General features: G+C 54.6%; 1 protein-coding gene across 1 annotated transcript; it reads right to left on the bottom strand.

Annotated features, from left to right (window-relative positions):
* Positions 1-8,396: 8,396 nt before the first annotated feature.
* GRM2 (glutamate metabotropic receptor 2) lies at positions 8,397-19,315 on the bottom strand. The gene is made up of 6 exons (XM_023589690.2): positions 19,185-19,315; positions 16,892-17,479; positions 13,972-14,809; positions 11,350-12,425; positions 9,192-9,372; positions 8,397-8,945 (listed from the first exon to the last, which is right to left on the bottom strand). Exons 2-6 carry the CDS (start codon positions 17,339-17,341, stop codon positions 8,872-8,874), a joined length of 2,619 nt encoding a protein of 872 aa, XP_023445458.2. The 5' UTR covers positions 17,342-17,479; positions 19,185-19,315; the 3' UTR covers positions 8,397-8,871.
* Between the last annotated feature and the right edge of the window lie 1,699 nt (positions 19,316-21,014).

Below are 21,014 nucleotides of genomic sequence, written 5' to 3'. Positions count from 1 at the left end.
AAAATTGGACATAAGACAAAGAATGTAAGCTTTAGATCAATGTTAAATTTCTTAATTGCACTTAAAGTGACTATTTAAGTGAATATCCTTGTTTGTAGAAAATATATATGGAAGTTTTATATGTTCAAGTAGTATGAGGTATGCAACCTGCTCTCAAATATTCAGAAAATTGATAGATATAGATAGGTAGATAGATAGATGATAAAGATAGATGATAGATTAGATGGAAGGAAGGGAGGGAGGGAGGGAAGTACAAAGGTAACAAAACATTAAAATTGGTAGATATAGGTATCAGGAGGTGGGAATATATTGGCGTTCCCTGAATGGGGTTTGGATTATTTTTTTCAATGTCCTGTAAATTTGAAACAAAACAAGAATTATATACCAGTACATATCTATTACATAACTAAAATCTAAAACACTGACAACACCAAATGCTGGCAAAGATGTGGAGCAAAGGAACTTTCATTCATTGCTGGTGGGAAGGTATATTAGTCAGCCAAAGGGGTGCTGATGCAAAATATCAGAAATTGGTTGGTTTTTATGAAGGGTATTTATTTGGGGTAGGAGCTTACAGATACCAGGCCATAAAGCATAAGTTACTTCCCTCACCAAAGTCTATTTGGATGCCGTCAAAGTCAAAGATGGCTGCCGATAGCTGCGAGGGTTCAGGCTTCCTGGGTTCCTACGTTCCTGGGGCTTGCTTTTCTCTGGGTTCAAGGTTCCTCTCTTCCAGGAGCTTGCTTCTTTTTCCTCTGCATGCTGACTTCCCAGGGCTCCAGCTTAAGTCTTCAGCATCAGACTCTGACATCAAAACTCCAAAATCAGAAAACCCTCAACTCTGTCCATTGCCGTGCTTTTTATCTGTGAGTCCCCATCCACCAAGGGGTGGAGACGTCCTAATGACGTGGCCCAATTAAAGCTCTAATCATAACTCAATCAGGCCCAGGTACAGATTAGATTACAGACATAATCCAATATCTATTTTTGGAATCCATAACTATATCAAACTGCTCAGAAGGCAAAATGATATAGGCACTTTGGAATATAGTTTGGTAGTTTCTCACAAAGTTAAACATAGTTTTACCATACGATCCAGCAACCGCACTCCTAGGTATTTACCTAAATGACTTGTAAACTTTTATCCCCATAAAAACCTACCATGACAGTACAGTGTTTGTAAGGATAGGTAAATATATCAATGAGACAGAACAGAGTCCAAAATTAGATTCACACACTTACGGTTAACAGATGTATGACTAATTCAGTGGAGAAGGGAGAGTCTTTACAAAATTATCCTGAACAACTCAATATCCATATGGGAAAAATGATCCCTATCTCACACCAGACACAAAAATTAATTTATGAAGGGTCAAAAACCTAAATGTAAAAGCTAAAACTAAGAAGTTTCTAGAAAAAAAAAATAAGAGAAAATTTTCACAAACTTGGAGCAAGATTTCCTGGCCTGCATATAAAAGAAACTAACCTTAAGACATTTAAATTGGACTTCATCAATATTAAAGTCTTTACTCACCAAAAGACTGCTAAGAAAATTACAGCAAAGGTACATCTATCTGACAAGGAATTCATCCTGAATATTCAAGAAAATCCTACAAATCAACAACCCAATAAAAATGGGCAAAAGACAGGAACAAACAGTTCAAAAAAGAAGACATATGACTAGCCAAAAAAAGAACATGAGGGAAGTGGATGTGGCTCAACTGATAGAGCATCTGCCTACCACACAGAGGGGCAGGGTTCAAACCCAGGGCCTCCTGGCCCATGTAGTGAGCTGGCCCAGGCACAGTGCTGATGCGCACAAGGAGTGCGGTGCCAGGCAGGGGTGTCCCCCATATAGGGGAGCCCCACACGCAAGGAGTGCACCCCTCAAGGAGAGCCGCCCCACGTGAAAAAAGCACAGCCTGCCCAGAAGTGGCGCCACACACATGGAGAGCTGATGCAGTGAGATGACGCAACAAAAAGAGACACAGATTCCCGGTGCTGCTGACAAGAACACAAGTGGACACAGAAGAACACATGGCAAATGGAAACAGAGAGCAGACAACGGGGGCAGGGAGGGGAGAGAAATAATTAAAAATAAATCTTAAAAAAACACAAACCCACAGTGAGATACCACTACACAGTCACTAGAAATAACTAGCAGTGGTAAGGAGGAGCATCTAGCAAACTCATGCACTGCTATAAAATGGTACAATCACTTGAGAAAACCATTTGGCAATTTCTAATAAAGTTAAAATTTATTTTAAACATATGATGCTGTGTGATGTAATCATTCCATTTTTAGGTACTTTCTCAAAAGAACTGGAAATCTGTGTCCACAAAAGAGTTGCACAGAAATATTCATAGTAGATATATTAATAACAGCTAAAAAATAGAACCAACCCACATATACATCAATAAGAGAATGGATAACCAAATTAAGATGTATTTGTACAATGGAGTACTACTTAGCAATAAAAATGAACAAACGTCTGATACACAAACCAACATGGATGAATCACATCAACATAGAGAGAAAAGTCAGACACAAAAGAGTACAAATGGTATGATTCTATTGATATAAAGTTCTAGAACAGACAAAACTTATCTATGGCAGTCCAAATAAAAACAATGGTTGTCTGGGGAGGGGCTGATATTGACTGGAAAGGGGCCTGAGGGAACTTTCAGGAGTGATGGGAAAGTTCTGCATCTAGATTTGGATTATGTTTACGTACATGTATACATTTTTCAAAACTAATAGAATTATACCAAATATGTGCAATTTATGGTATGTAGAATAGTCCTCAACATTTGTTTTAAAATCAGACAGGCATCAGACTTTTCTACTACAGCATTCAAAGCTAGAAGACTGCAAAAAAAGAGTGTAGACCCCAAAATAGTAAAACCAGCCAAACTCTTTTTTTGCTATTTTTTTCCTTCTCGCTAGTATATTTGTATTTATATTTTGTAAGAACGGTCTTATATATGCAATATCACCCATATTCATGTTTTATATGAGGTTTTACTATCTTATACAGTCCCACATTAGTTTTTAGCTTTTCTTCTAGTAATATATATGACCTTAGACTTTCCCTTTCACCCACTGTCATACACATACAATAGCTTTACTAATTACAAACACCATGATATATGATATACTCTCACCATTTCTATTCATTTCCAAAGATTTATAACCTTTTTACCAATTCTGCACATATTAACCCTCAGTTTCACATTCCTTACCCTCATTCTATTTTCTGGTGACCTATTTCATAATATATTTAGTTCGTAATAGTGTAATCATACAGTGTTTGTCCTTTTGTGTCTGGCTTGCTTCACTCAACATAATGTCCTCCAGATTCATCCACGTTGTCATGACTTCATTTCTTATCACTGCATAATATTCCATCATGTGTATACACCACAGTTTATCTATTCATTGGTTGATAACCAACCAAACTTTTATTCAAATAAAAGGTCAAGAGGGCAAACAGGCCCATCTCTAATCTGGTGGTGGTTAAATGGGTGTGCTCACTTTGTGAAGAATTCACTGAGTTTTATCCTTATGAATTGTATGCATTTTTCAATAATAATATTTAATATAATTTACTTCAGCTGTATAATGAGTATATTAATAGTTATTACCCAATATGGCTATGAGATTAAATTAAATAATCTATAACAATGCCCAATACACGGTACATATTCAAGAAATGCTGCATATTATTTTAATTAAAAGAATAAAACTGTCCTTCTAGATTAACATTTTAAAATTTCTGAAGGGGGTGGAGAGGAAAGGATAAGGGATAAATGAAAAAGTATTGGCCAGAGAACAATGGAAGGGGTGTCAGTGAAAGAAATGTGACAACCCTACGCTGCTGGCTTCGAAGATGGAGAAAAGGGCCACAAACCAAAGCAAGTGCCTCAGAAAGAACAGCTTCTCCTCTAGAGCCTCCAGGAGAAACCAGCCCTGCTGACGCCTTGATTTTGGCTCTGTGAGACTCATTTTGGATGTACGCCTTCCAGAACCTTAAGATAATAGACATATTGTTTTTTAAGTCACTAAAAAATAAAGTATTGGCCAGGTGTTGATAATTCTAAAAGCTGATTGATGTGTTCGTGGAGGCATATTATACTATTCTCTTTACTATTTATATATATAAATTAAAATTTCATATTTAAAAAGAGAATGTAAAAATTGGAAGCAATAGGGATCTTTTTATTAAAACGAATTATATTAAAATTTGGTAGGGAAGCAGATGTGGAACAAGCAGTTGGGCACCCACCTCCTACATGGGAGGTCCTGGGTTCAGTTCCTGGTGCCTCCTAAAGAAGACGCGCAAGACAGTGATCTGACACAACAGGCTGGCATGGCAAGCTGATGCAACAAGATGACAGAGTGAGATAATGCAACGAAGAGACACAGTGAGGAAACACAATGAGAGACCACAAGCAGGGAGCAGAGGTGGCTCGAGTGATTGGGTGCCTCCCTCCCATGTGGGAGGTCCTGGATACAGTTCAGAAGACAAAGAGCAAGCGCAAACAACAAGGTGGGGGGGTAGAAATAAATAAATCTTTTTTTAAAAATTTGGTAAAATAAACTAATAAAACCGAATATGTGTAATAATATATATGGAAAGAAAGGAAAAGGCATTCTCAAATATAAAAGAACTCAGGATATGAAGTCCATGAGCCCTTCTTGAAAAGAACTTCTTAGTGAAACTCCAGCAATTAAAAGATAAATCACAATTTAGAACTCCGGAGGAGAAGTTGAGGTTAAAGGACTGGTGGTGACCTTTGAATATATTAAATATAACATTAATTTTAAATAGCTAAGTAAATTGCAGTTACAAAACAGAATTTAAATGTGATAAAACTTGGTGTAAAACTGATAATTAATGCTAATGTTCTCCATTTTCTTTGCAAGGAATCAATATTGTCTAAAATGAAAATGTGGTTCAAAAACACAACAACATAGCCAGGCTGTAAGGGCACCAGCGTTGGTTTCAGATTTGGAGTGTCACTCAAACTCACAAGACAACGAACAGGATGACCCAGCGCCAAGTTGTCTGGCTTAGGGAAAAGGTAACAGAGCAGCGCTGCGCCCGGGGGCTCGGGGACGCGGGCGCGGCAGTCCCTGAGGGATAAGGGCCCACGCGGGGCAGGCCACGCCGTCTCGGAGCAGCGGCCTGGGCGCCCTCCCTACCCGCCTTGCCAGCGCCCTCGCGCTAGGCGCGCCCTCTCCCCGCGGGGTGCAGCGGCAGCGCGGGGCCCGCAGGCCGCCCGGCTAGGCGCCCCAAGGCTGGGCCTCCCGCTCCCGCTGCGAGGGCGTTGGCAAAGGGTCAAACTTTCTCAGACTCCCTGAGACCGGAGGAATGTTTACCTCGAAATGTCACTCCGTTTCTTTTCCAAGGGGAATTTTGTAAGGGGAAAAATATCCTTTGTGGTACAGAAATGTACTTGAAATTCAAGAATTTCTTCAGTTTCACTTCAGATTCATTTTCTCCCATTAGATGCGAGTAAAATTAAATCTCTTTCACTAAAAAAGAATAGACATATGGCATGATCCCATTTTATGAAGTATTTCTATCTCCCCTTCTATCTGTAAAAAATGCATAGAAATATGGCTAGGATGCTCTACCCGAAATGTTAATGATGGCTATATTTGAAGGATGAAACTTGAGGTTGAGGTAACACTTTTTTTCTTTTTATACTTTTCCCTCAGCTCTTAAACTGTTTATTGGGAACTTACACTGTTTTCACAGAAAGAATAAAGTGATTTTCCTTTTTAAAATGTTTAAAATGTTTTTAAATGATTTTTATTTCCCTTTTTTAAAAAAAGACATTTTGGCAAGAGCCCAAAAGGTTCAAAGCTTCTGTATCTTACTTCGTTCCCCCGCTCATCCTCTCCGATCCCCAGCTTTCCGTCTCAGCCCCCCGTCTCGTTTCCCTCTTCTCGCCCTCTTCACCTCCCAGCTTCCACTTCCCTTGAACCCCCCCATCTTCCCTCCTCCTCTGCTTTCCCCGGTTCCAGCCTGTCTCACTGCCGAGCGCCCCACTAGCCCACGGGGGTGGAAGGCACTTTCAGGGGGTTAAATCCCCACTGACCTCTCCTCCCCCCCAAGTCCTCCCACACCAGGAGAGGGGGTGAGAGCAGTGAAGGTGGGGTGGGGGGAATCAGGAGAGCCCTGGGGGGATGCAGCTCTGAGGGGAGGCTCCCCCCAGGATTCTGGGGTGGCGGGGAATGGAATCTGTCCCCAGTTCCACATGACCCCTTACCTTTGACGACGTCTTTGCCCAATACATCCCGCTTCTGCCCCTGGAGAGCTCAAGTGTGGGGCGCCCGTTCCCCCTCCCCGACCCGGCTCTCCACACCGACCGCATGTCGGGGCCCCGGGGAGCAGCGAGCAGGGGGGCCTGAGCCATCCTCCCCCAAGCCATGAGACGTGAGTACGACAGGGCCAGGCCGCAGTTTTCAAGGGCCCGGGTAAGGCGCGGGGAATGGATGGCAGGGGCCGGGCGGGCCCTTGCCCAAAGCCGCTGGGAAGACAGCCATGCCGCAGGGGAGACTCCGGCTACCAAAGCAAAGCGGAGCAAAGTGGCCGCTTCAGTCCTAGACAGTCCGCTCTGTGACGGCTGCTCCCCGGGCTGGGAGGGAACCCCAAGTGCCTGGCGTCTCTGGCGCTTGGCCCCCGGAAGGAGCAAGGCTCTCTCTAAGGACTCCGGGTCTCCTGTAAGCAGGGTCAGCCCAGTAAGGGACTCTGTGCCCCCAGCTCCTTCCCAGGTGGGCGAATGGGGGCTTCGTGGGACGTGGGTGTTGGAGAGGAGCAGATCCAGAGACAGGAACCCAGACGGTTCAGGGCAGGGAGCGGACCTTGGGGCGGCGTCTCCCTGATGGGTGGGGTTAGGATGGGGAGCGGAAGAGTGAAGGTCAGCAGGAGCTGGGCAGGGACCACCGACCTCACGGAGGAGGCGGGGTCGTCGGGGGTCATGCCAGGCAGGGGGCTGAGGCCTGGGGCTGCCGCGCGAGCGCAGGACGAAAAACCAGGAGGCTGCCCCCCAGCCCTCATCCTCCCGCCCCCCACCCCAGACCTCGGTCCTTCCCCTTCGGTAGGTGGCAAGGATGAAAGGAAATTCTGCACCGAAAACACTTTGTATCCTTTTACCTGTGAGCCATGTTCATGATTAACTTTTTAAAAAAACTGTATTTTAAGGAAAATACCCCTAAGTCAGACAAAGAAGGTACTCAGAGGCCCAGGGGCTGGGGAGGTCCGTGGGTCCAGCCTCAGAAAAACCATGCTGGGAGCAAGGACCCGCACTGCAATTCCCACCAGGTACGTCCAGACCTGGGTCGTTCGGGGCCAGATGACTGGAACAGAGACCACCCAAAACGGCAAAGGAAAACACAGGATGCCCGTGCGATGTTGGGGTACTTACAGTAAAAAAATTACTCGTCGTTTATCTGAAATTCAAATGTAAATGGGCATTCTGCATTTTATCTGGCAACCCTGCGCCCACCCCAGTGTTGGCTGGGGAAGAGGAGCCATTCTTAGTTTTCTCTTTTCATTTTTGTGTTTCCGTTGTTTAATTGTTAACCCAGTTTCCACAGCCTGGCCAACCTGTGACTGCAAATCGGTAATCAATGCCCCTGACTGTCCCGTCTCCTAGAGCAGGCCCTCGGCCCTCTACTGGTCGGGGGCTCCCGGGACACTGCCGTGCTCTTGCTCCTGTTTGGGTGCGTTGCCCATGTCCTCTGGGCCACGTGAGGGCAGCCGATGCCCGGCGTGAGCCCTGCGGCCGAGACCCCCTGGCTGCCCCCTAGCGGCGAGGCCAGGCTGCACACGCGGAGCTGCCCCGGCCCGGGCGGCCCCCGCAGGGCCAGAGCTGCTCCAGGACCCAGAAGGGCCCTTCCCCGGTTTCTCACCCAACAGCAGAGGGCCTCTCCAACAGCCCGGCCTCGGCGCTCCCTGCCCACCCACCTCCCTCCTCCTGAGCTTTTTCTGGCCTCGTCCATTCCGCGGGAGCAGTTGGGCCCCCCACTAACCGTCAGCCTGGCCCCTCCAAGTGCCTGCAGCCAGCCTGGGAAAGCCCCCCGCCGCCAGGGTCCCCGCCAGGAGGGATGGCCTGCCCGTCCCCCCACATCACCCCGGAGGCCAGAGGCCAGGCCCCAGGGAGACCCAGCCCTGCACTGACAGGAGCCGGTGTCATTCCCGCCCCTTCTGGCAGCTCTTTTTAAGGGAGGATGGCTGGTTCTTTCTCCATCTCCCCTCAAGGCAGGATGGGTCTGTCCTGGTGGCCCCCAGGCCAGGAGCAGAGCCCCTGAGCACCTGCCCAAGGAAGGCTGAGAGGCTGTGGTGGGGGTGAGGGCCCCCCTGGGTGAAGGGCAAGGAGTGGTCTTTTTTTAAATAAAGACACTTTATTTACATTGCAAATACAAAATAAACCACAGGACGGACTACTGCGCAAGGGGAGGGATGGCCTCCCACTATCCCCCTCCCCCACCCCAGAATAACTATATAAAAAATTAAAAAGGCCCTAAAAGGGGAGTAGGGGCAGGGCTGGAAGCACCTTTGCTGATGGGAGATTGGGGCCGGCCAGAGCTCCCCCTCCCCCGCCCCCGCCTCAGGGCAGAGTGGACCCTGGCTTGTGTCCTCCCAGCCCTTGACCTGGTGAGGAGGGGACACAACCGTCAGGGCCGTCGGTGACCCCTGCAGAGGCCGCCGGCGGAGGCCCCTGACGTCTGACTCCAGAGGGTTGGGGCAGGTAGGGGGATGAGCGACTCTGGGGAGTGGGTGTGGGGCGGGCGTCCCGGGCGTGGATCTGCACCCGGGTTCCGAGGAGGAGCCAAGTCGGGGCAGGACTACGGGGTCTTCAGAGCGACGAGGTGGTCGAGTCCACCACCTCGCGGCCGTTGCAAACGGTGGGGACAAATTGGGAGCCAGTACCTGCGGAAAGGAAGCGGGAGTTTGCGGCTGACGCCCGGGTCCTCCACAGAGGCCGGGCAGCAGAGCTGTGGCGGGCACGCTGCTTCCCTTCCACCCGCTCCTGTCTAACCTCCTCTGGGGGCACCCCCACCCCCAGCCCCACCCCCAGCCCGGGCCCCTCAGCCGCTCGCTGAGGCCACAGGGCCCGAGCAGCTGGGCAGGGAGAGCGGGCCCTGGTGGAGAGGGGTGCTCCAGGCCGGCACCGACCTTGGCCCAGGCTGGAGCCGGCCCTGGCGGCGGCGCTGCCGAAACGGCTGGTGGGCGCTCGGTGGCTGACCACGTTCTTCTGCGGCTGGAAGAGGATGATGTGCAGCTTGGGTGCAAAGAGGCAGCCGAGCACCACGGAGCCGCTGAGGCTGACGGACACACACATGGTGGTGGTCTGCACCTGCGGGGGGGGAGTGGGGGGGCAGGCAGGGGCCAGGGTGAGCCTGTCCCAGAGGCCTGCGTGTGGCCCCGGGACCGCCTCTGCCTGGGCTGTGCGGGCTGAGGGGGGGGGAGGGGCGGGGAGCAGGTAAGCGTCCCAAAGCGGGCCTCGGTCCAGCCCCGGGGGGTTTCTAGGAAGGCTGGGCACGGGCGCAGTGTCAACCCCAGTAGACCTTTTCCAAGGAGGCCGGAGTTCCAGCCCTGGGGTAGGAGTGTGTGGGGTAGCCCGTGTGTGCACACAGGGGAGGTGGGGGGGTGGGGATGGAGCACGTGTGTCCAGTTGTGTGCATATTGGTGACTGTGGGGGTCAGGTGTGTATGTAGGGGGTGATGAGTGTGTACAGGGGTGTGTATGGGTGCAAGGGGGTGGGCGTGAGATACATGTGTGATCGGGGAGATGCGTCACGTGTGTGCCAGTGTGTCTGTGTGTGTGTGCACGTGGGAGTGTGTCTTCATGTACATGTGTATATCCACAGGTGTGGGGGGCATGCACGTGTGGGTACTGAGTGTGTGTGTCTCGGCTGAGCCCTGAGCCGCCTAGGATTGGCATGCAAATCATATGCAAATGCTGGCTGAGTCAGAGCAGACTCCCTCCGCAGCCTTGGCCTCCACCACCCAGGCAGGTGGCCCAGCAGGTGCAAGCAGAGCAGCCATGCCCGGCGGTCCCTGCCCCCCACACTGCACCACCAGACCTCGGTCCTGGGGGAAGGGGCCTTTGGAGGGTCGCTACTCTTCCTGCTGCTTTAATTAAATTGTCATTAAGACCCTGCTCTGTACTCCCACGCTGAGTGACCTCATGCAAGGAACTGAACCCCTTGGAGTCTCGTCTCTTTATCCATAAAATGGGCAGAGCCACAGGGCTTACACCAGAACCATGAGGATTAACCAGGATTGACCCACTTATTCAGAACTCAGCATGTGTCACCACCTCAGAGAAGCCCTCCCTGATTGTCCTATCTGGAGCAGCCATTGCCCCCTGGGAGCTAGGAAGACCATATTAAAAAACAGGGCAAACTGGAACTTTGCTTGCAGGCCACCAACCAGAGTGTGGTTTTCCCCACTTTTAAGCTTTCTGAGCCCTATACCTCGGAAATCCCCCACTACCCTCCTCGCGTCAACTTTCTTACCTCCCCAGCTTCCTCTTTCAACCCCAAAGCTGCGTGTTGCCCAAGTCCAGGAGGCACCATGTAGCACTGTACATGAGAGCATGGTACCCCCCAGAGCTGTGCAGCTCGATAGCCCTGCCACCCCCTTCCACCTCCATCTCTTCCTACCATTCCACCAACTGGATCTCTTCCAATGCGGGAAGTCAACACAGACCCACTGCTCCAATCAGTCTCTTTATGGGCGGCCCTCCCCCACCCCCTCCACCCTCCCTATTCAAGCCTGCCCATCCTGCAGCACCCAATTGGAGGACTCCCCTTCCAAGAAGCCCTGCCTCACCACACACACACGGAGCACAGCCATACACGTGCCTCCCTCCTCTGCACTCTCACCAGGCGCCCTTTGGCAGTCTTACCCAGTCAGCTGCATATCCGACTCAGCGCTTTAGTTAATCCCCTGGTCACTCCAACTGGCCCAGGGACTCCCTAGGAGTAGGACCAGGTCTCCGCTTCTGTGGCTGAGCCCTCGGTGGAGCAAGGCAGAGCCCCCACTCCCCTGGACAGACCTGTGCACTCCCACCCCCTCCCCAGTAAAGGGATGGCATCCCAGTCCTGAAATCTCTTCTGCTCTCTCTCATGCCTCCACCTCCCTGGCCAAATCCCCAGGCCCTGCTCAGCCCTCCTGTCTTCCCCTGGGGTCCTGTCCCAACTGGGCTGTGTGCCCCTGGGTGAGCATTTAACCTATTGGAGCCTCAGAGTTACCAGCAGATTAAGTGAAATGCCAGGTAAGAAAGCATCAGCGTCCCGCCCCTCCCACCTCTGTGGCAGGTGGCTCACCCGGTAGTCACTGGAGGTGACGTAGAAGATGGGCAGGAAGGCAAGCCAGATGATGCAGGTGGTGTACATGGTGAAGCCAATGAACTTGGCCTCGTTGAAGTTCTCGGGGCACTTGCGGGTCTTGAAGGCATAAAGCGTGCAGAGCGCAATGAGGAGCACGTTGTAGGCCAGCGAGCCCAGCATGCTTGCATCACGGTGGTTGCAGCGCAGTGTGACCACTTCCCGCCGCTCAGGGGCTGTCTCCTTTCCCGTGCCCGGCGCCTCCATCACCAGCCAGGCGACCACGATGAGGAGCTGACCAGAGATAAGCGCCAGGCAGATGGCCACTTGCGAGGCAGGACTGATGAAGCGTGGCCGCTGGGTTCCCTCGCGGGCCCCCCCAAAGATGCGTGCGATGCGGTTGGTCTTGGTGAGCAGGGCTGAGTAGCAAATGGAGAAGGCAGTGCCCAAGCCGAGGCGCCGCAAGGTGCACACCGCCGTGGATGGCTTGGCGATGAAGACGAAGGTCATGCAGTAGCAGAGGAAGACGCCGCCCAGCAGGATGTAGCAGAGCTCCCGGCCCGACGCCTTGACCACCGGCGTGGCATTGTGCCGCACAAAGACGCCCAGCACAAAGAGGGTGGCCAGGGCACCCAGGCAGGCGATGGTGACGGGCCCCACGGCCCAGGCGTCGCCCCAGTGGATGTACTCCTGGGGCAGCTCAAAGCAGCCTGTCAGGCTGGCGTTGGGCCAGTAGCCCAGGCCGCAGTCGGAGCAGGTGAACTCATCCAGCCGGTACTCATAGGGCTGGCACGGGATGCAGAGCCAGCAGCAGACCTCGCCAGGCTGCACGCTCTTCACTTCGTTCTGGAGGCAGGGCTCGCTGCAGCGAGAGGCGGGCAGGGGGCCGGCCGAGGGTGAGGCCCAGGGGATGAGACTGGTGTCCAGGGTCAGGCCTTCTGCCCAGTAGCCCACCTTCTGGTAGCGATAGCGCCCACCGCCCGCCCGCAGATAGGTGAAGATGTTGTAGCGGCCAATCCCATCACCAAAGCGGTCGAAGCGGACCTCGCTGTGGGTATCAGCTGGGCGGAATGGGGCTGGGGGCCAGGAGGGAAAGGAAGAGAGGGTTGGATTGGTGGGGTACCCTGAGGTGACCTCAACCCTCACCCTAACATGGACCCCAAACCCCAGAGCCCAGGCCACCACTAGTCTTTCTGATCCTCATCCAACACTGAAGTCCTGTTTGATCCCAGCCTTTTTCCAACAAATTCCTGCCCCTAAAGCCCAATTTCAAACCCCATCCTCACCAACCCCAAACTCCAAATATAACCCCAGTCTTAAAGCCCAGACAGCTCCCGAAACCTAATGCCCACACTGATCCCCAACCACAGTGCCCAAAACCCCATCGTAGTGCTGCTCTCCAACCCTTTCCCAGTCAAACATCAGCCCAGGCCCCAAACCCCAACTTTCACCAGAGCACACAGCACAACCCCCTCTCCAGCTTAACACAGAAGCCCCAAAGCTGAATTCAGCCTCAGGCTCAGCCCTGGTTCCACTTAATCCTGTAAATGCCAACCCCAGCTCTAGCCCCCACCAGTCCTTACACTGACACCAGTGCAAAACGAACCCCAAACTCAGGGGTCACCTGCTGAATGTCGGAATGTCCTTGGCAGTTCACAAACCACTTCCACTCCCCCGTGCCCACCCCAGCCCTTGTGGACCTCACATCCCCCAGCCAGGCTCAGGGTCCAGGGTTATTGTCATCCTGGCTTCCCAAGAGAAATCGGGGTTCAAGCCAGCAGACTGTGTGTTGAAGGCCCCAGGAGGGAATGGCTCAGCCTGCACCCCAGCCCAGGACCCCAAGACCCTCCTCTTTGAGCTTCAAAGTTCTCAAATTTCAGCTCCAGCCCTCCTGCGCCCTCCACCCCGGCCCGGCAGGCTGAACACAGCCTGGCCTTACCAGCCACCCAGTAAGACTCGAGACAGCAGCCCTAACCTCCAGGGCGAGCCCGTCGTGACTCTGGACATCAGTGCAATGAGTTAGTCCTAACCGGGCACCTTCTCCCACTGTTCCCACCATGACTTCTTCCCCGAAGCACGGCAATGATCCTGGGGCGTTCTTTTACCTTTTGCTTTCTTTTTTAAAAATTTTTAAAACTGGAACTTTAATTAAAATAGCTTTTCCTTTGAAGAAACTGTAGCTACTGTGAGTGGAAAATCAAAATTAAGAATTAAAAATTTCCCAGAAAATGGAGCATCAGCCTGACACCCTCCAGCCACTCTTATTCTGCCTCTTATGCTGCCTGAGCAGCACAGGCTGGCAGTCCCCTGGTCTCCACATCTGGCATAAGGAGGCAGGAAGGAGAGGGAGAGGCCCAAGCAGGAGCCAGAGGCTCTCACAGCAGCAGGACCAGCCCAGGGTCTGCTCTCCGTCATTGCTGCAGAAGGCAGAACATCAGCCCTGGCTCGGGTTGGAGTCCTCTCTGCCATGCCACCCTTGTCCTGCCTCTGACACCAGCTCCCTGGGTGAGCCCTTTACCTGCTTGAGACTCTGTTTTCTTAGCCAAGGAATGGAAGCCGAGGGTCTGCTTCCCCTCCCCCTCCACACCCAGCAGCCCTGTGGACACCAGCCAGCACCATTACCGTCAAACTTGACATTGAGCACGAAGTCCTTGTAGAGGCGGCGCCCATTGACAGGCCTCATGGCATCGCAGAGGCGGGTGGTGTTGGGACAGAGCGCATGGTGCATGTTGTGCAGCGCGTGGGCCATGGCGTACACCGCGTTGACCACGAACATGATCTTGGACTCCTGCTCGAAGGGCACGGCCCGCAGAGAGTGGGTAGCACAGTCTCGCTGCCGGAAGCTGCAGCGGAACCTCTGCTCCCAAAACTCACGGAACCAGGGGTTCCGACTGTTGTTCCAGGGGTCCAGGCTCTGGAAGTAGGAGGCAAAGTCGCTGATGGGGTAGGAGGCCAGCTCGATGGTGATGGCGCCCTCCGCAGCCCCCTCGCTGCCCGCTACCACGCTCTCCAGGGCCCCCCAGCCGTCGCTGGCCACCCAGGTGAAGCTGGCATTGAGGCGCTGTGTGGCAGCGAGCAGCTCCCGGGCGTCCTCAGAGCGGGTGAACAGGACGGCCACGCGGGCGCTGGGCTTCTGCAGCAGGGCTCGCACCACGCCCTCGAAGGCTGCGCGGCTCATGGCGCGGCCCACCTTCTCTGAGGTGGCCACACAGATGTTGCGGGCGCGGGCCTCTAGCTCAAAGGCCTCGATGCCCGTCTCACCATAGTCCCCCTCGGATGCCACGGTGGACACATAAGTCCAGTTGAAGAAGCGGAGGATCTCCGCCATGGCCTTGGCTTGGAAGAAGTCGGGGGGCACCGTACGGGCAAAGTAGTCGTAGCGGGACTTATCACTCAGCTTGGCACTGGTGGAGGCGTAGCTGATCTGTGGGATCTGAAACAGCCGAAGGAGGTTGGCCACCTAGGGGAGGGGTGGAGGGCACAGATCAGAGCCCAGGTCCAACACTACAGACCCCTGTGCCCCCAAAGCCAGAAGGACCTCAGGGTCAGTTGTCCATCAGATCAGCCCTGAGCTCTCCTTCTAAGAGAACTGTATCCCGACCTGATGGGAATTTTCTCTCTCTTTCCAAGGGTCGCAGGGCCAAGGTTCGAGCATCCTGGGCCCCACCTGAACTCCTCTGCTGTCCCTCTCCAGGTGCATAGCAGTCACTAAGGTGGGAGTCAATGGAAGGCCCAACCCCGGGGTGGAGAAAGGCGGGAACTTGGCTACATCACGGGCAGAGGAAACTACGACCTGGCTCTGGAAAGCTCACGGCAAGCCACCTTTCCTTTGAGCCAACCCTGATGGCCATAAGGAGACCCACACCTGAGGGATTCATGGCCCTGAGACGCAAAGGGTTGAGTTTCCTTTGGGTGCCCAAGCCTGAAAGAAACAAGGCTTTCTGCTCTACCACTGATTGGCACACCCCAACACCCTTGGGTCCCTGGGGCCCACCCACAGGAGTGGGTTCCAGCTCATAACTGGTGAGATGGTGGTTGCACAAGACCAAGGCATGGCTCAGGTTGCACAGGAGGCGGCCGGGTCCTGTCTTTGCATTTGAGAGCATAGGCTCTGACTCTGCCAATCCAGGGGGCAACGCCCCCTTCCACACTTTCTACCTCTGTGTCCCTGGGCAAAGTTAGCAAACCTTTCTGGTTCTCATCGCTACCTTACAAGGCTGCTGAGAGGATAATGGAGGATAAGGAGGCAGCTTAGGTTGGGGAAGGAGGTACCTGAGCTCCTGGAGATGAATGCATGGGGCCCTGAAGAGAATTGTGAAGGGGGTGGTTACCAGGAGTGCACCCCAGAGGCCCTAAAGCCATCAGCAGGTAGGAGGCTTCCCATCTGTCCCTGCCACCAGCAAGGGCTGTAGATGTCAGTGCTGGCAAAGCCATACCTATCCAAGTTGCTGCCTGGCCACTTCCAGGTAAGCCACCGTGGGGGGAATGGCCAGGCCTCCCCTACCCCAGGTTAGTAACTGGCTCCATGGTTCAGACTCCTGCTTCATTGTCCTGAACAAGCATTCCAGGCAGGGGCCCTGGCCCTGCTCCTGACGGCACTGTTCTCAGCCAACCTCTCCTAAAGGAAACTGAGGCCCCAGTCAAGGTCTCCCTAATAGCTCCTCCTCGCTGCCACCAGAGTCCAGTCTCACCTTCCAGCAGCCTATGCTGGGCACCAGTCAGGGAGGGAGGGGACCCCACCCAGCCTAAAGCAGTCAAGCAACACCCAGGGAGCAGCGAAGGGACATCAGGTGGGTGGCACCCTCTGCTTAAGTCGGCACCCTCTGCAAGCTCTGACCCCAGGCCCTGCTGGAGGGGGGGTCTGATTCCTTCACCTTCCCACCCATTCAGATGCTGTGCCCCCAGGAGACCCTGGGGTGCTCCCTCCCTCTCCCCAGCACATTCTCTGCTTCTCTTCCTCATTCTCCTGGGTCCCCTACTCCTCTCTCTTCTCTGCCTACCTCTCTCCAAGCCAGGGAAAGATGAGCTGACAGACTGGGGGGCCTTGGCTGAGAACCCTGCATTCATGTCCCCACTCTGCCACTGCCTCAGTTCCCCCACGTGTGAAACGGTTAGAGAGTCGCAATAGCTGCTAATATGGATTAAGCTTTTATGACTTGCCAGGCCCTCTTATACTTTCCTTGCATGCATCACCTCAGTAAATTTCCATACAACTCTAAGGGTGGAAAGTGTCGAGATCCACTTTATATAAAGAAAACTGAGGCGTGGAAAGAAATCACCAGCCCAAGGTCACGCAATTGTAAGTGGGGGAGCCAGAATTCAAACCCAGGTCAGACAGAAGCATGTGTGGGCGCCCTCACACGTGTGTGGCGGGAGTGGGGTGTTATCCTGCACAGTCTCTAAAAATCAACCCCCAATACGAGGACAGTTTCTTAGTCTTGTGTAAAAGCTACTCGAAGGAAGCTTCTGGTCTCCCTCCCAAGGCACAGCAGCCCCGGAGCCCCTGCTCAGGTGGGAACTGTGTGCTGCCACTTCCTCCTACCTGGATGGAGACGTCGCTGTAGGAGCCACCAATGACGCCGGTGATGGCGGTGGGCGCATCGCTGTGGGTTGCATAGGAGCCGTCGGGGCAGATGTGGCGGGAGCCGTCGGCGCCGCGGCTCAGCGACGCCCGCACGAAGTCAAGAGCCTGCTCCAGGGCGTGCGTGTCCTTGGAGCAGCTGTCGAGGATGTGCGCCCCGAGGCGCACGCCGGGCAGCAGGCGCGGGTCGCGGTTGATGCGATCCAGCGCAAAGAGCATGGCCTCCAGGCGCTGGATGCCGCGGTGCTCGTTGACGGGACCGCACTCCTCGGCGGGGCCGCCCTTCTGGTGCACCGGGAAGAGCCCACCCAGCACCAGGTCCCCCTCCAGGGTCAGCACCTTCTTGGCCGGGCCCTCTGCCACGGCGCCCCACAGCAGCAGCAGGGCCAGGAGCCCGATCAGCGATCCCATGGCCCCGAGGGGAGGGGCCCGGCAGACCTGGGCCTCCAGGGGCCGAGCGTAGAAGCAGCAAAGGCAAAGAGGAGGAAACCGGGGCAGGAAGAAACAGAAAGGGACAGACAGGAAAAGAGAGGAGAAGGGGCCCAGCTCCTGCAGAGAGATAGAGAGACAGACAGGCAGGAAGAAGTAGAACCTGCGAGCGGCTTCCCCTTTTGACTAGCCCCTGACCCCGACTTCCCTTTCGCAGGGGCTTGGGAGCCCAGGAGAGGGTGGTGTCTCTGACTAGGCTGAGCTGCTCCTGGGACACCCCGTGGGCCTGTCTCAGCCCCACCCTGTCTCGGGCTGGGGCTGGGCCCATCCCAAACTCACTAGAGGGGGGGCGGGGAAGCAGGAAGTAGGCAGAGGACACGAGATCCCAGACAGTATCCTGGTGCTCCAAGCCCCTCAAGGTGTCTGACACCCTACACAAGCCTCAAAGGGCCCAAGGTCAACATCTTTGCAGCAGAGGCCACATTAGAGTTACAAACTCAGGGATCCAGTCCCCATCATGAGCCTTGGATTTCCAGAGAGAGAGAGAGAGAGAGAGAACATTTCTGGCTGAGGGCCCACCAGGGAAGAGGGAGGGCAAAGTCGCTGAGGTTCAGTCTCCAACTTCTGGGGAGAAAGAAGTGCAGGTGAACATCCATGGGCTTCAGCCTCTGGTTCTGAGCAAACCATTCCCAGAGCCTCTTGACAGAGGAAGGAATAGTGACCTGGGCCTGGGAGCAAGACAGCAAGGGGGGCAGGCTGGCCCCAGGGAGGGACGCCAACTGACCACAGGTCAGCCTCAGGCAACAGGTCAAGTAGACAGGGGGTTTGCAGGGAGGGCAGTTTGTCTGATCAGAATCTCAAAACCATTTTGGGGTGAGACTTCTGGAGTCCTTAGCTCCAGGTAAGAGGTTGTTTGAGACTTTGTGCCTTGGTTTCCTCGTCTGAGGCAGGTCAGCTCAGAAACAAGCAGAGAAATTCACCCTTTTCAGGCTCACCATCCTCACTCTCAGGGCTCTGCCCACCCTGGCCTTCCCTCAAAAACACCCTTCCTTCCCTCCCTCGCTTCCTCCCTTCCTCTTCCACTCTGCACCCCATCATTTGTGCCCCATTTGCCTTCCCAGAAATGCGCCCCGCACAGGTGTTCACAATCACGCAGGTTTGGAAAGCCTGGGAGAGGTACACACATCTTGCCTCAATCAGAAAGGAAACTGAGGCCGAGGAAGGGCAGCAATTAGTTCAAGGACCCCCACGGAGACCGGAGCACCTCACTTTGCCCCTCGCCTCCCCAGGGTTAATCCGCCCTCTGGTGCCCAGGCAAGGGGACTGGGGTCCTGAAAGGAGTGGCTCAACCAGGCAAATAGGAGAGGCAAGGATGGAGACTAAAACAGAGGAGGACAGGGACAGAGATGGGGATGGAGGCCAGAAGCTATCGAGACCGCTAGCCTCCCACACCGAGGCGCAGACCCAGGCTCAGATGCAGGTAGCCCCGGGGACAGCGCCATAAAATCAGGCACAGCAGAGAAAGGGGAGCGAGCGAGTCCGAGGGGCTGAGACAAAGACAGAGGCACAGACAGAAAGACGGACCAAAGGACGGGGCAGCAGGGGCAGCGAGGGAGTGCGATGCAGGGCGCGCGTCCTTTGGGGAAGAAAGGCGGGACGCCCGGAAAGGTCTTCCCGCTTCCCGGAGCTCCCGGCGAGCGCCGTCTGGACACCCTGGCCCGGCCCGGTCCGGGCACCCCAGAACTCGAGGGTCCGCGGAGCCCCGGGACATGGACTCAGGACCGATCAGGTCGGCGGCGGCCGCGGCACCACGGGCTCACCCTACCTGGCGCGCTCGGCTCTGGCGCGGAAAGAAACGGAGAGGAGCGGGGGCCGCGGGCTCACTCCCGCTCGCTCGCTCACTCGCTCGGCGGCTCTGCGCTCTCCACCCGCCGGCTCACCCCGCCGCTTTCAATCGGGGTCCGCCCCGCCCCCGGCCCCGGCCCGCCCCCAGCCCCTCCTCCGTCCCCTCCCCACTCACGGTCTCCCGCTCCCAATCCCGGCCCCGCCTCCCTCCGGACCTCTCCGCCGCTCCTCCCGGTGCTTTTTGTGGCTCGGGCTGGTCCCGGGGCCACCGGGCCGGGAGCTGTCCGCAGCATGGTGCTGAATCCCCGGGCGCGCCCGCTGCGCTTCGGAGCAGGCGCCTGCGGGAGTCCTCTCCGCCCCGCTGTCAGAACGCGCTGCGGAGAGCAGCAAGCGTGGGGCACAGGGTTGGGGAGGTCAGGGGCCACTGAGCCCCGGAAGGTGCGCACAGGGCTGTGGGTTCCCATCTGCGAGAGCGGAGGGTTTGGCCCTAGGGTAGCGGGGTGCCAGTGTGGGATAGCCTGGGGGGAACAAGGGAGATAGTTGGAGCGCTTGGCCTGCAGTCTGCAAGTCTGTCCCTGTCCTCACACCCATCCTTTGCACCCAGCAACTGCAGCTCGGTCCACATGCTGGGCCTGGGATGAGGGCGTGTGTCTTTTGCCCCACGTGAGAGCTGGGGCCTGAGTCACTAGGAGGAAGAGACTGGAGAGGAAGGGGTCAGAGGAGGATGGGGCCTCCCCTTCCTTCCAGTGAATGACCTTCAAAGCTGCCACCCTCCCCCCACACAACCAGCCCTGACCTCCCAGCTTGCTGCCTTCCCCCACTAATCCCCATTGTCATGTATAAAGGGTACTTATGGCAAAGGGTTAACTTGGGAGAGAGGTGGCAGGGCCAGGCGCTAGAATCAATCTGAAGGACCTGCTAGGGTTGCAAAAGGAGCCGAAAGAGGAGGGTCTGGGGAAGAGGCGATTGGAACTGGCTGCTGAGAGGGAGCTGGAGCCAGAGCAGAGAGGTCACCTCTGAGAAGAGGCTCCGGACTTTTCTTCCCTCCTGCACAGGGACAGGGAAGGGTGGCCCTGGTAGGGATAGTGGATATTCCAACTGTGGTGACAAGCTGTGCTGAAGAGTTTGAGGAGGGCCTGCACCCAGACCTAGCGCCGAAGCTTGGGCTTTCTGCTCCCAACACGCACCCACACTAACAGTGCTCGGGGCTACACATCCCTCCACATGGTCCCCTGGCACTGGCCTTCCTCCACAGGTGTCAGTGGAGGCAGAGGCTGCTCAAACACTTGCTAATGAGCACATGCCAAACCTACGCCCCTCAGGCACACAAACCCATCTGTGTGCGTGGCAGCAGGGGGAGGGGGTTACTGAGGACAGGCTTTTTCCCTGGACCCAGAACCCTGATGCCTGGCGGCTTTGGAAAGAGCACAGCTTTGAAACAAAACAGACAAATCAAACCCCAAACAAACACAAGCCCGATCGCTAACGGGAGGCGAAGTGGCAGAGGGATGAAGGTTCAGAGCTGTCAGATGAAGCTGGGGAAACAGCTACGTTGCCTTCCAGCTCTGATCTACCACCAGCTGCCTTCGCCTTTTCTAGCTGGTATAGAGGGACTGCTCCCTGCCGTAGGGGAGAGATGGGCCAGGCCCAAGGAGCAGAGGGGGTTGACAGCAAGAGGGTGCTGTGGTGAGGAGCCACACTGAGATCCCAGTCACGCTCTCAGCCTCAACTCACAAAGACAGCGTCACGAAAGACGTAGGGCTTTACACACAGGTAAGGCCATGCACAGCCACAGCCTGAGAGGTCCATT

This window comes from Dasypus novemcinctus, chromosome 26, assembly GCF_030445035.2.
Source record: "Dasypus novemcinctus isolate mDasNov1 chromosome 26, mDasNov1.1.hap2, whole genome shotgun sequence".
NCBI classification, from domain to species: Eukaryota; Metazoa; Chordata; class Mammalia; order Cingulata; family Dasypodidae; genus Dasypus; species Dasypus novemcinctus.
The sequence above is the reverse complement of the archived record's forward strand: the minus strand, read 5'-3'. Positions and strand labels throughout refer to the sequence as shown.